Consider the following 15,428-nt stretch of genomic DNA (forward strand, 5'->3'; position numbering starts at 1 on the left):
CAAGTTCTGGTCACCACATTATGAGAAGGATATGACTGTACTCGAGGGGGTGCAGAGATTTCCCCGCTTGCTGCCTGGCCTGGAGGGTCTGAGCTATGAGGAAGGATTGGAATAGCTGGGGTTGTTTACCTTGGAGAAGTGAAGGTTGAGAGGGGACCTAATATAGGGCTATAAGATTATGAGGGGCAGAGATAGAGTGGACAGGAAGGTATTTTTTCCAGGAGTAGAGGTATCAATACCCAGGGGCAGAGACTGAAGTTAACACAGACATAAAGTGAGCAGGAGTAATGTTCTGGTTAGGGTGCGGGTTAGGGGTAGTGTTCAGGTTAGGGTTAGGGTTTGGGTTTGGTCCTGTGAGGCTGCTCTGTCATTCACTATGATACGGGCTGATCCTCTCCCTCAATGCCAAGGTGGATTTAGCATTGATGATTTGTACAAGTCGTTAAATGTTGTTCATGTCATTGAGCTTCTGATTGAGAGATAGACAGAAGACACTCAGAGAGAGAGAGAGAGAGAGCAAGTGCACGTTGTGGATTTGAGTGAGAGAGGTTTAACTATTTCCCCAGGAATCAGTGTTCCAATGTTCTGGAATAACGCCTGCTGTAGAGATTAGTTAGAGAGTGACTGGAGGGAGAGAGACAAAGATGGAGTGAGGCAATGAGAGATTGAGGGGACGAGTGAGGAAACAAGTTGTGATGGAGAGGAATGGATGATAGGAGAGAGAGAGAGAGAAAGACAGGCCAACCAACACCGAAGGAAAGGGAGATCAAAAGAAAAAGAAGTAGTAAGTCAATCAACAACAGGATTATATTCAAGAAAAAGGTGAAAAAGAGATAGAAGGGAAAAGGGTGGGAGGAACCAGGGAAGCAGAAGACAGAGAGACAAAAACAGGAAGTGTGAGGGGCTGACATGGCTCTCCCTGCCTGATGCCATTTACATACTGAGGAACACCCAGTCAGACTCTCACAGGCTGCAGCTTTATAAAGCAGAGCCCAGTGAAGGGAGACTTTATCAGGAACGAGACACAGGGACAGGAGCACACACCATGATTTCACACATCCAGCTGATCTGGCCCCTGGCATTCTGTATCGCAGGTACAAATCTCTCTCCTTCCACCTTGAATCTTTCGCTGCTCTCCATTTCACTCCAATTCCACTGACTTGTGATTGAAGGAAAATTGCTGAAACCAGAGGAATGCTCAGTGTCTCCAACAATCTCTCATTTGACAGGCTCTTTCTGTGACAGTTCTGATTTCCTTGTGTTTTTCTCTGACCCCTCAGGTATCAGTGGGGACATCATCATGACCCAGTCTCCCGCGGTGCTGTCAGTGGGACTGGGCCAGACTGCAACCATCACCTGTAAATCCAGTCAGAGTGCCAGTGCTGATGTTGAATGGTTCCAGCAGCGGGAAGGACAGAAACCCTCTCTCCTGATCTATGATGCAACAGATCGATACACAGGAGTCTCCAGCAGATTCACCGGGACACAAGTATCCAGCACACACTTCACCCTGACAATCAGCAACGTTCAGAATGAGGATGTCGCTGATTATTACTGTCAGCAGAGTGAGAGCTGGCCTTGGCACAGTGACACACAGCTGTACAAAAACCTTAATACACACAGCACCACTGCCTGTACTGACACATCCCACTGCTACATATAATATATAATAATGGACACACAGTCCCACCTCCTGTACTGACACCTCCCACAATTGTATATATTTAATATATAATAGAGAACACACACATAAACCACCTATATTGACAAGTCCACAGTTAAAGATAAATGGAACTGAGCAAATTACCCCATGCAGGGATTGTCACTATCCACTACAAACTTCAGTCCCTGTGGTGTTCACCGCTCACTGAAGGCCTCAAGTTTCCCTCTTACACTCCATAGTCACATGTGAAGAGCAACTGCAAGATTTAACATCAAAATGAAAAGTTCACAAACCTACTGAACTCAGCTGGACTCAACCCAGAGAGAGAGAGAGAGAGAGAGAGAGAGAGAGAGAGAGAGAGAGAGAGAGAGAGAGAGAGACAGAGGGAGAAAGAGAGAGAGATAAAAACAGAACGAGTAAATACAGAAAAACATGAATGACAAAGAGAATTTGAGAGTAAGTGAGAGACAGAGACAGACAGGGAGAGGGTGAGAGTGACAGAGGGAAGCAGAGAGCAGAGGTTTTTGTGCAGCCTCTGCACTGGGAGCTCTCAATGTGGCTTACGTTCGGTAAAGGAACCAAGCTCAGACTGAGTAAGTAAACCCTTTTAATACAAAACATGCTAAAACACAAATACTGAATTGTTGAAGGTGTTAGAGGGGAGCTGCAGTGAATGAAATGGTTGATTGAGGAGCACTGTGTCGAACAGGGTGTCCAGCGATACCTCCTTAGTCCCATTGCCCCCTTTAAACAGCAAGATATAAGTCAGTCAGTTTTACTCACCGTGTGGAGGAGCTCTGTCCATTTGCAGCCTGTGGTCCAATTCCTGCAGCATGGAGTGAAATCAGTGAGTAGCCTCCTGTCAGTCTCAGTGTGACAGACACGGGCAGAGTTTGATGTGAGCTCTGGCTCCCTGTCCCAGTCTCTGATCTCACTGACCTCAGCAGCAGCAGCAGCAGCAGCAGCAGCAGCAGCAGCACAGTGAGACACCGAGCTCCCACCTCCCCCAGCTTTAACTCTGCTCAATCACACAATCATACAATTGTTACAGCGCACGCGGAGGCCATTCTGCCCATCCTGTCAATACTGGCTCTCTGAATGAGCAATTTACAGAGTGTCATTCTCCTGCCTTCTCCCTGTCACCCTGCACATTGTTCCTTTTCAAATAACAGTCTCATTCCATTCAGAATGTTTCTATTGAACCTGTCTCCACCACACTCTCAGGCAGTGCATTCCATACTTTAACCACTCACTGGCTGAAAATCATTTTCCTTGTCTCACTTCTGCTTCTTCTACCAATTACTTTCGATCTGTGGCTCTCGCTCTCGATCCTTTAAGGAGTGGGAACATTTTCTCCTTATTTAATCTCTCCAGACCTCTCCTGATGTTGAATTTCTCAAACAAATCTTCTCTCAGACTTCTCTTCTCCAAGGAGGACAGTTTGAACTTCTCCAATCCTCCAATCCTCTCTCCGTTCCTCATCCCTGAACCTTTCATGGGAATTTTCTTTCACGTCATCTGCAACATATTCACATCCTTTGTGAAATGTAAACCTTTTCTATTCCCCGTAGTCGCATTGCCTGCATTTGGCTCATTTCCTATCCTTTTTCTCTTCCCATGTACCTGTTCAAATGTCTTTTAAATGTTTTAATCATTCTCGCCTCTCCGACATCCTCTGGCAGTTCATTCAATACCACTCTGCCTGAAAGAGGGATACCTCAGGTCCCTTTTGAATCTTTCCTCTTTCACTTTAAACCTCTACCCGCTAGTTTTGGACTAACCTACCCTGGGGAAAAGACCTTAGCTCGTCACCTAATCTATGCCCATTATGATTTTATAAATCTCTAAAATGTCACCCTGCAGCCTCTGAGCTTTCAAGGAAGGTAGCCCTGCCTAACCAGCCTCTCCTTATAACTCAAACCCTCCAATCTCGGTGACATCCTTGTCATCCTTTTTACACTGTTTCCATTTGAATGCTATCCTTCCAATAGCAGGGTGGTTGGAAACATGGCCTGACCAATATCTTGGGGAGCTGAAACATAATGTCCCAACTCCCATACCCGATGAAGGCAAGTGCACCAAATGTTTTCTTCACCACCCTGTCTACACGTGACAGCAGGTTCAATCCTCTTTGTGCCTCCACTCCTTGGTCTCCCTGTTTGCCAACACTCCCCATGGCCCCATAATTAACTGTGTAAGCCCTGGCCTGGTTTTTGTACCAAAATGCAACACCTCGCTATTATCCCAATACATAATGTAAATGTACTCTCAAATAGCCTTCTTCACTGACCATGAAACCGCCATTTTGGTGTCATCTTCAAACTCACAAACTATACTTCCTATATTCTCGTTCAATTTGTTTCTATGAATAACAAACAATGATTAACCCGGAAGCAATCCTTTCGCTTTTCACAGGCTTCCAGTCCGAACAACAACCCTCTACCACCACAAGCTGTCTCCAACTATTAAGCCAATTTTGCATCAATTAACCTGCTCTCCCTGGATCCCATTTGATCTAACTTACTAACCAGATGTCCATGCAGGAAATTGCCAAAGGCCTTGCTAAAGTCCATGTGGACCATGTCTACCACTCTGCCCTCTGCTATCTTATTGGTCATGCCCTCAAAAAAAATTGTAAGACACATTTTCCCACTGACAAAGCCATGTGGACTATCCCTAATTAATCCTTGTCTTTCCAAATGCATTTAGATCCTGTCTGTCAAAATCCCCTCCAACAAATTACCACTATCAGACTCACCGGTCTATAATTCCCAGGGTATTCCTTGCAGACCTTATTAAATAACAGCTCAACATTACACACACTCGTCTTCCAGCCCATCACCCGTGGCTGTTGATGATACAAACATCTCCACAAGGGGCGTCACTGTCACTTCACAAGCTTCCCACAAAGTACTGGGATGGAGCTGATCAGGTCCTGGGGATTTATTTATCTTCATGAGTTTAAAGAAGAGAATACTGCACCTCTTCTTCTGTGATATGGACTCTTCTCAAGACATCAACATTTATTTCCCAAATTCCCTTCACTTCCATGTCCTTCTCAACCGTAAATACTGTGGCAAAATATTAGATTGGTAACTCATTCATATTCGGTTTTAAAATAAAATATGAAAAATTCTAAGAGTGAAACTTGAAGGTGATCCATGTGAAATGATCCATGATCATGACTTTATGCTGGATTGTCCATTGTCTTTTTCCACTGTCCCCCTAAACCTTATGATACAATGATCACTCTTCCCTAAATGTCCTCTCACTGACACTTGATCCACTTGGATCTCCTCATTCCCACGATCCAGTAACTGTCTCAGTTGATATTCTGACAATTAAAATCCCCTAATGATTGCACCTCTCTGTAAATTCCTTGCTGGTTTGTTCCTGTACATTCTTCACTCTAGTCGGTGACCGACAGACTACACTGAACAACCTGATTGCACTTTTTTGTTCCTTATCCCGAACCAAATCGATTCTGTCCTTGACACCTTTGAGACATCTTTTTCTCCAGCTCTTGACCGATCTCCTTAATCAATGCCACACCTCTCACCCTTTCCCCCCTTTCCTATCTTTCCTGAACACCTTGTATCCAGGAATATTTAACAAACAGTCCTGTCCTCATTTGAACCTCATCTGTTAAGGCAACAACATCAGATTTCCACTTGGTAATCTGCGTCTGTAACTCTCCAATCCTATTCCCAAACTCCGTGCAGTCCCATACATGCACAGTCAGTCAGATATAGAATTTATTGCTGGCTCTCTCTCACTCTGACCCTGCCTAAGAAATTCCTATTCCTTATTCTGATGCGAACATTTTTTTCCAGGATTCTGTGATCCTTTGTGTTCCTCCCTGATATTACTTCCTGGTTCCCACAGCCTTTCAATATTTATTTAAACCCTCTCCAACAGCACCAGCAAATCACCCCACGAGGAGCTCAATTCCTGCTCTATTCAGGAGCAACCCATCCAGTCTACAGAGGTCGCATCTCCCACCAAGTCATTCCCAAAGACCCAAGAATCTAAAGCCCTCCCTCCTGGACCACCTTTCCAGCCCCACATACACCTGTCCTATCCTCCTGTTCCCATCCTCGCTTGCATTGGTCAATGGAGTCATCCAAAAATTCCTATTTTTGAGTTCCTGTTGCGAATTGCCTCGCAGGCTCCTTAAAGTCTGACTGCAGGAGCACATCCCTTTCCTCCCGCTGTCACTGGGACCGATGTGGACGATGACCGCTGCCTGTTCCCCCTCGCCCCTCAGGGTGCTCTGCAGCCATTCAGAGACATCCTTGACCCTGGTACCAGGGAGACAACGCACCATCCTGGATTCCCATCTGCAGCTGCAGGAACACCTATCGATTGCACTCACTCTCGAATCTCCTCTCACTACCACTCTTCCAGTCTTCCTTGCGACCTCCTGTACAACTGCCCCCCACCGTAGTGCCAGGGACTTGGCTCTGGCTGCATTCCCCAGATGAACCATCATTGTCATCAGGATTCCAAACTGAATTTTTGTTGGAGAGCGGGATGCACTCAGGGTATTCCTGTACCTAGCTGCCTGGTCCTTCTGGACTGTCTGCTGCTCCCCCATTCCCTCTCTCCCTGCATACTCTGAAGCTGCAGAGTGACCACATCTGGCAACGTGCTCTCCACGGAACTCTCAGCCTCACGGACTCTCCGCACTGACACCAGCTGCTGCTCAAGCTCCGAAACCCGGAGCTCCAACTGCTGTCACTGACCACACTTCCTGTACTTCATGGTATTTCAGGAGCTAGGAAGCATTCTGAAGTTCCCACAAGGAACAGGATGCACACTCTCTCCACTTCGCAAAGTTCAGATGACAAACAGCTCCAGCAGGGCTCACAATCCAGAGCTGTTAGTGCTCTGGGGTTTTGCAGAGTCTTTTCAAAAGACATCAGAATTAGGCCATTCGCCCCATCAAGTCTGCTGTGTTGTTTGGTCATGTGTTTCTCAAGAAAATGCCTTCTTCCCATTATGTTTGATCACCTTCCCAATCAGGAATCTATCAATTTCTGTCCTAAATACACCCAATGCCTTCACCTCCACAGCAATGAGTTCCACAGATTAGCCACCCTCTGGCAGAAGAAATTCCTCCTCATCTCAGTCCTAATGAGTTATCCTTTAACTCTGTGGCTGTGCCCATTGGTCCGAGTTTCTTTTACTCCTGGAAACATCTTCTCCATGTCCACTCTATCCAGGCCTCTCAGTGTTCTGTAAGTGTCAATGTGATCCTCCCCTAACCTTCTGAACTCCATCAAGTACACATCCAGAGTACTCAACCGCTCCTCATCAGACCAGGCTGTCATCCCCAGGGTCATTCTTATAAACTTCCTCTGAACCTCCTCTAATACTAGCATATCCCTCCTCAGATACAGGTCCCAAAACTGTTCACAATGTTCCAAATGCAGTCTGACCAGAGTCTCATACAGCCTCAGCAGGACATGCGTGCTCTTATATTCTAACTCAGTTGAAATGAATGCCAACATTGCATTTATCTTCCGAATAGCAACGGAACATACATGCTAACTTTAAGAGAAACCTGAAAGAGGACTCCTAAGCCACTTTGTGTTTCCGAATTCCAAATTTCCCCGTTTAGAAAACCGTTTGAGCGTCTATTGCTCCAACCAAGGTGCATAACCTCATACATTCCCATATTGTATTTCATCTGCCACTCCTTTGCCCACTCTCTGAGCCTTTCCAAGTCCTTCTGCAGCCTCCCGACTTCCTCAACTCTCCCTGTCCCTCCCCTCAGCTTTGTGTCATCAGCAAATTTAGGAACAATGCCCTCAGTTCCTTTTCGCAGATCGTTAATATATAATTAATTGTCACATGATTACCTGAGGTCCCAACACTGCCCCCTGCTGAACTGCACCACGCACCAGCTGCCATCCTGAAAAAGACCCATTTATTCCCACTCTCGATCCATGTCAGTACTGGGCCCCAAACCCCATGGGCTTTTATGTTATTTAGCAGCCTCCTGTGTGGCAACTTGTCAAAGGCCTTCTGAAAATCCAAATAGATCATGTCCATTGGCTCTCCTTTGTCTAACTTGCTCATTAACTCCTCTTATTACTTAGAATTCCAGCTTCTCCCTCTCGAACTGCAGGGTGAATTCTATCATATTGTGGTCACTGCCCCCTCAGGGTTCACTCACCTTCAGCTCCCCAATCAGAGCTGCCTCATTGCACATTAACAATTCCAGAATTACCTGTTTCCTAGTAGCTCTACCACAAGCTGCTCCAAAACAAGCCTCTTGCAGACATTCCATGAATTCCTTTCCTTGAGATCCATTCCCAACCTGACTTTCCCAGTCCACCTGCATATTGCAGGCCCCATGATTATTGTAATAATCCTTGTCTTACATGCCTTTTCTATCTCTTGATTTATTTTCTGATCCACATCCTGACTACTACGAGGAGGCTGGTACATAACTCCCATCAGGGTTTTTGTTCCTTTGTGGTTTCTTAAGTTGACTCACACAAATTCTATGCATTCCCACTCGATATTTCCTCTTGCTGCCGATGTAATTTCATTTCTTCCTGACAGGGTAAACCGTCTCCTCCCATGCCCCACCCTCACACCCCTCACACATCTACCTATCATTAGAAACATAGAAACATAGAAAATAGCTGCAGGAACACACCATTCAGCCCTCTGAGCCTGCACCACCGTTCAATATGATCATGGCTGATTATGTAATCTCAGTTTCCCATTCCCACTCTCCTCCTATTCCCATAAAGCCCTTCATCCTCAAGGGCCACGTCCCTCATGATATATCTAACAAACTGGCCCCACCAGCATTCTGTAGTGGAGAATTCCACAGTTTCACAACATCTGAGTAACTTAACCTTTAATCTTAGACAGTGACCCCTGGTTCTGGACTTTCCTAATGTTGGGAACATTCTTCCAGCATCAACCCTGTCAAATCCCATTCGGATCTAATATGTTTCTGTGAGATTCCTCTCATTCTTCTAAATCCCAGTGAGTACAAGCCCAGTCGATCCAGTCTTTCCTCATATGTCAGTCTCGCCGTCCTAGGAATCAGTCTGGTGAACCTTTGTTGGACTCCCTCAATAGCAAGAATGTCCTTCCCCAGGCTCGGTGACCAAAACTGCACACAATACTCAAGGTCAGGCCTCACCAAGGCCCTGCATAATTCTGCAAGACATCCTTACTCCAATACACAAATCCTCTCACTGTGAAGGCCAGCATGCCATGAGCTTTCCTCACTGCCTGCTGCACCTGTATGCACCCTTTCAATTACACTCAGCTCTCAGTGCACCACACCTTTTCCTAAACTTACACCATTTATTCATAATCTGTTTACCTTCAAAGTGGATCATCCCACATTTATCCACATTATGTTGTACTTGCCAAGTATATGTCCACTCAGTCAGCCTGTTCAAGTCACCCTGCAGCCTCTTAGCATCCTCCTCACAACATACATTGTCACCCAGCTTCATGTCATCTGCAAGTTTGTAGGGATTGCATTTAATTCCTTTGTCCATATTGTTTATGTATATTGTGAACAGCTGGGGTCCCAGCACTGAACCGTGCGGTCCCCACTCATCACTGCCTGCCACTCTGAGAAGGACCCATTTATTCCAACTCTCTGCTTTCTATCTGGCAACGAGTTCTCTCTCCATGTCAATATATTACCTCCAATACCATGAGGTTTTATGTAACTCACTAATCTCTTGTATGGGACCTTGTCAAAAGCCTTTTGAAAGTTCAGATACACACTATCCACTGAGTTCTGAGGGAGGGTCACTCAATCCAAAACGCTAACTTCAGTTTCTCTCCACAGATGCTGCCAGACCTGCTGAACTTTTTCATCATTTTTTGTTTTTGTTGTCCACTGATTCCGCCTTGTCCACTCTCAACTGATCACATCCTCAAAACCTTCCAGAAGATGTGTCAGGCCTGATTTCCCTTGAGTAAATCCATGCTGAATTGGACTGATCCTGTCACTGCTTTCCAAATGTTCGGTTATTGTATCTTTAATAACTGACTCAGCATTTTCGTCATGTATAATTCCTCATTTTCACTCTCCCTCCTTTTATTAAAAAGTGGGGTTACATTGGATACTTTCCAGTCCATTGGAACTCTGTCAGAGTCGACAAAATGTTGGAAAATGATCACCAATGTGTCCACAATTTCTACAACCACTTTCTTAAGGACTCTGAGTTGCAGAGCACCAGACCCTGGGGATTTACAAATTTTGATACCGTCAGTCTCCACAATACCACATCCCAACTTACAAGGATTATCTTCAGTTCCTCCTTCACACTTGACCCTTGCATTTCCTTTCAATAGGATGTGCATCCTTGGATATTTAGCTCCCAGCCCTGATCCCCTTGCAGCCATGTCCCTGCACTACAGGCTCATTTACCTTGTTTCATATACTCGATACATCGAAGTACAACACCCTCAGTCATGCACTGACTGCCTCCTTCTCATAGTTATTTCCGTCAGAAATCATAGAAACCCTACAGTGTTGAAGCAGGCCATTCAGCCCAGTCTGACCCTTCGAAAAGTATCCCATCCACCCTACAATTCCCATAGATAATCCTCCTAACCGACACATCTTTGTGACAATGGGAGGAAACCCAAGTAGACACGGGGAGAACGTGTAAACTCCACGCAGATAGTCAGTTGGAATTGAGTCTGTGTCTCCGGAGCTGTAAAACAGCAGTGTTAACCACTGATACACCATTCCACCCTGCTCGGCATCAAGTTTAATTCCTGATCTTTTCCATACTCTCCATCCTATTACATGGTCTGGATGTTTTCATAAATTCTCATGAGCCCCTATCTTCCTTATTTACCTTGGATTGTGTGTTACCACTTTGTCTCCTTTATTTTAAATGGTTCATGTGTTAAAAGACAAAGCTTTTACGTTTGTTCTTTTGTTGAGCTTCCCTGCACTTTTATGTTTCCTTCGTCCAATATGACATTCACAATATTCTGTCCTTTCCTTTTATTTTCTGGAAACAATCAATCCCATCACTAACCAGTAATCCGACATTCTTCTTTGCCATCCATTTTCTCATTTTCCATCCAACTGTCCCAGTTATTTTCTCTTTGAATCATATTCAGACTGATATTTATCCCTGAACACACATCACTCAAAATGTTCCTTGGTTCATTGTTGCTTGTGAGATCTTGTTGTGTACAATCTGGCTTCCACATTTCCTACATGACAACAGTGACCACATTTCAAACAAGTCTCACACTGTCTGCAAATGTCTTGGGGACAGCATGGATCTTTCTTTTCTTTGGATGAACTGGGAGTCTTTCAGATGTGAAAGATGCCATTCCAATATTGCACAGGCTTCCTCCTGAACTACAGTTTCTGCTTTGTCCCTCTCTTTTGTGAAAATAGATGGAAAGTTTTCTTGAGGAACCATTGCTCCATCTTCCACCTCCACACAAGTTCCCTTCCTGCTCTCGAATGTGCCTCATACATTCCTTCATTCTCTTCTTGTTCTTTCTGTGATTATAAAACATCACTGGGATTTCCCTGACTTCATTTGGACATATTTCATCCTGTCAACTCTTTGCTTTCCTCAGGTCCTGGTTAATTTCAACCCTGCATTTTGTCTTTCAGCCAAACTTTACCAAGTGACTGCCCAGTTTAGTAAAATGGTTTGTTCTCAAATGAAAACTTTTACAATTGCTCCATTGTTCTCCATTTCCATCCCTCCTCTCAATCTCACTGAGTTCTGATCACTGTCACTAAAATGCTCCCCCATTCATAGGCCTTCCAGCTGCTCACATTCATTCCCTAAACGATAGTCCAAAACTGTGCCTTCTCTTTTACCATCACCTTCTCAGGGGCAATTAGGGACGGACAATCATGGCCAGTGACACCCACATCCCAAGAAGAAATTCGTACAATGCCTGTTCTTTTATGGGGTTTATAGGGGTTGGATACTAATGTTCAAAATGGATTGTTTAGCCAGTTCATGTTCATAGAGTTGAAATCCCTTTGTATGCCAGAGATTAAAATTGTTTCTCTTGTCTTTCAGGCCGTGAGAACTCTCAGCCAAAGCTGACCCTGCTGCCCCCCTCCCCGGAGCAGGTCAATGCCAAGGGCACTGCCACCCTGGTGTGCCTTGCCAATCACTTCTATCCCGATGAGCTGGAGGTGCAGTGGAAGAAGGATGGTGCAGTCATTTCGGACGGGGTTCAGACCAGCAACTACCTGCGAGCTTCGGACAGCACCTACAGTGTCAGCAGCCTGCTGACCCTCTCTGGGTCTGACTGGGAGTCCAACGCGCGCTTCTCCTGTGCCCTTACCCACGTGACCCTCCCCTCTCCCCTCAGCAAGAGCATCAGGAGATCAGAATGTGTGTAGAGTGTTTGAGACTGTCCACAGAGGAGACACAACTTTAAGCAGAACAGGGCTGAGCTGACAGGACAAAGGTCATTGTCAGCACTGAATTTCAACTCACGTCCTTCTCAGGACTGCTCAGAGACACTTCTGAGGTTCAGCGGTTAAGGTAGGTCATTGGGACAGTGTAAAGGAGATTTAATTTGTATCTAATCCCGTACTACCCCTGTTCTGGGAGTGTTTGTTGGGGACAGCATTGACTTGTGATGTCAAGTAAAACTCCTCGATACTCAAGACTGTCAGCTGTACAAAATCAACGTGAACCTCAGAAGTCTCTGCTTCAGTAAACCAGATCTCCTTCCTGCTCAGCCGCCGGTTCCAATTTAAGGTTCTGTCACTGTTTAAAAGGACAGGATTCGCTTTTTCTTGAGAAAATCTCCACAAGTGTTTTCCTCAAGCTCCATTGTGGCTGTGAATTTGTGCAGCTTCCTCTGTCTGGGCTGTTAATTGCAGTCTGTTTTCTGTCGATGTCAATCTGGAAAAGGGAATAAAGATGAAGACGATTCAGTTTCTGTCTCTGATTGCTTTGTATATAGACTGCTCCAGCCTCAGTTGATTGGCTACGTTTCAGCAAATGGTTGTCATGGTTGGCTGCTTGGATGGTCAATCAATGACACATCAGCTGAAGACTGGATTTGAGCCAATCTTCAATCATTTTCAAGAGATCCCTTCGATCTGGAATCTGTCAAGTTGACAAGATTCGAAACAGAACAGAAACTGAAATCCGCTGGGGCCCAATCATTCCAATCTGACGCATTTCCTCTTCACTCTGTTGGTTCAGATCCAGCTGGTGGGATTGCACTATGCCCACTTTGCTGCTGCTGAGTCACATTTCAAATGAGCTGCGGCCAATCACAGACACTGGAGGCTTCAGTCATTACATTCATTTCTCCCATCCTCGCCTGTTCCTCACAGTGACAGCTCAAAGCTGAACTGAGTGACAACTTAGCTCAGAAAGAGGATCAGTCAGAATCTTCCATCATACATGACTGTCTGTAGGTGTGTGTCCCTGAGTGTGGGTGTGACTGCTACCCAGTACTGTCTGTAGGTGTGTGTCTCTGAGTGTGGGTGTGACTGCTACCCAGTGCTGTCTGTAGGTGTGTGTCCCTGAGTGTGGGTGTGACTTTATTACTTCTTCAAAAAACTCAATCAGGTTAGTGAGTCATGATTTCCCAGGTGCAAACCCATGTTGACACTCCTGAATCAGTCCTTGTCTTTCCAAAGACATGTAAATCCTGTCCCTCAGGACTCCCTCCAACCATTTGCCCACCAATTATGTCAGGCTCACCGGTTCCTGATTTTACCTTACCACATTAGCGAAACTCCGGTCTTCCAGCACCTCACCTATGACTATCGATGATATAAATATTTCAGCAAGTGGCCCAGTAATCACTTCTCCAGCTTCCCACAGAGTTCTGGGTTGCACCTGATCAGGTCCCAGTGATTTATTTATTTTTCTGCATTTTAAGACATACTGCACTTCCTCCTCTGTAATATGGACACTTTTCAAGATGTCACCATCTATTTCCCCAAATTCTATATCTGCTGTGTCTTTCTCCACAGTTTACACTGACACAAAGTACTTGTTTAGTATCTGCCCTATCTCCTGCAGTTCCACACATAGGCTGCCTTGCTGATCTTTGAGAGGCCCTATTCTGTTAATTATTACTCTTTTATCCTTAATGCATTTATAAACTCCCTTTGGATTCGCCTTAGCCCAATTAAGCCAAGCTATCCCATGTTCCCTTTTAGCCATCCTGATTTCCCTCTTAAGGAGGAGGAGTTAGCAATTCTGGAAAGTGTGAAAATATGTAAGTTCCCTAGGCCGGATGGGATTTATCCCAGGATTCTGTGGGAAGCGAGGGAGGAGATTGCCGAGGCTTTGGCATTGATCTTTATGTCATCATTGTCGACAGGAACAGTGCCAGAATACTGGAGGATAGCAAATGTAGTCCCCTTGTTCATGAAGGGGAGTACAGACAACCCTAGTAATTATAGACCAGTGAGCCTTACTTCGGTTGTGGGTAAAGTGTTGGATAATATTAGAAGAGATAGGATTTATAATCATCTAGAAATGAATAAGTTGACTACAGATCGTTAACACGGTAGATTGGGCCTCACAAACCTTATTGATTTCTTTGAGAAGGTGACCAAACAGGTGCATGAGGATAAAGCGGTTGATGTGGTGCATAGGCACTTCAGTAAGGCATTTGATAAGGTTCTCCACAAAATACTGAGGCATGGGATGAAGGGTAATTTAGCAGTTTGGATCAGAAGTTGGCTAGCTGAAAGAAGACAGAGCGTGGTTTTTGATAGATAATGTTCATCCTGGAGTTCAGTTACTAGCGGTGTACTGCAAGCATCTCTTTTGGGGTCACTGCTGTTTGCCATTTTTATAAATGACCTGAATGAGGACATCGAAAGATGGGTTAGTAAATTTGCAGATGACACTGAGGTTTGTGGAGTTGTGGATAGTGCTGAAGGATATTACAGCCTACACAGGGACATGGATAAGCTACAGAGCTGGGCTGAGAGGTGGCAAATGCAGGGTTTAATGCAGAACGTGTGAAATGATTCATTTTGGAAGGAGCAACAGGAATAAAGAGCACTGTGGTAATGGTAAGATTCTTAGTAGTGGAAATGAGCAGAGAGATCTCGGTATTCATGTACACAGATCCTTGAAAGTTACCACCCAGTTTGATAGGGTGGTTAAGAAGGCTTATGGTGGGTTAGCTTTTATTGATAGAGAAATTAGGTTTCGGAGTCATGAGGTCATGCTGCAGCTGTACAAAACTCTGATGTGGCCACAATTGGAGTATTGCATACAGTTGTGGTCACCGCATTAAAAAAAAGGGTGTGGGAACTTAGGGGTTCAGAGGAAATATACGAGGATGTTGCCTGGCATGGAGGGAAGGCCTTATGAGGAAAGGATGAGGGACTTCTGGCTGTTTTTGTTAGAGAGAAGAAGGTTGAGAGTTGTCTTAATTGAGACGTACTAAGATAATCACAAGGTGAGATAGGGTGGACAGTGAGAGCCTTTTGCCTCAGATGCTGAGGGGACATAGGTTTAAATTGAGGGATGATAGATATAGGAGAGATGTCAGAAGTCGTTTCTTTACTCAGAGACGAATAGGGGCATGGAATGCACAGCCTGCAACAGTAGCAGACTCGCCAACATTAAGGGTACTTAAATGGTCACAGGATAAACGTATAGGTGAAAATGGAATAGTGTAGGATAGATGGGCTTCAGGTTGGTTCCATAGGACGGTGCAACATCGAGGGTTAAAGGGCCTGTACTGCGCTGTCGTGGTCTATGTTTTATGTTTTAGATCTGACAATGCT

The 15,428-nt window shown here is 45.0% G+C and overlaps 1 gene segment (V, D, J or C); it reads left to right on the forward strand.

Moving 5' to 3' along the window:
* The first annotated feature begins 1,027 nt into the window (after positions 1–1,027).
* LOC140479392 (Ig kappa chain V region Mem5-like) lies at positions 1,028–12,568 on the forward strand. The segment is given in 4 exon segments: positions 1,028–1,094; positions 1,281–1,582; positions 2,226–2,256; positions 11,722–12,568. Coding segments are annotated over 4 exon segments (711 nt in total).
* Positions 12,569–15,428: the final 2,860 nt, after the last annotated feature.

Source organism: Chiloscyllium punctatum, chromosome 7, assembly GCF_047496795.1.
Source record: "Chiloscyllium punctatum isolate Juve2018m chromosome 7, sChiPun1.3, whole genome shotgun sequence".
NCBI lineage: Eukaryota > Metazoa > Chordata > Chondrichthyes > Orectolobiformes > Hemiscylliidae > Chiloscyllium > Chiloscyllium punctatum.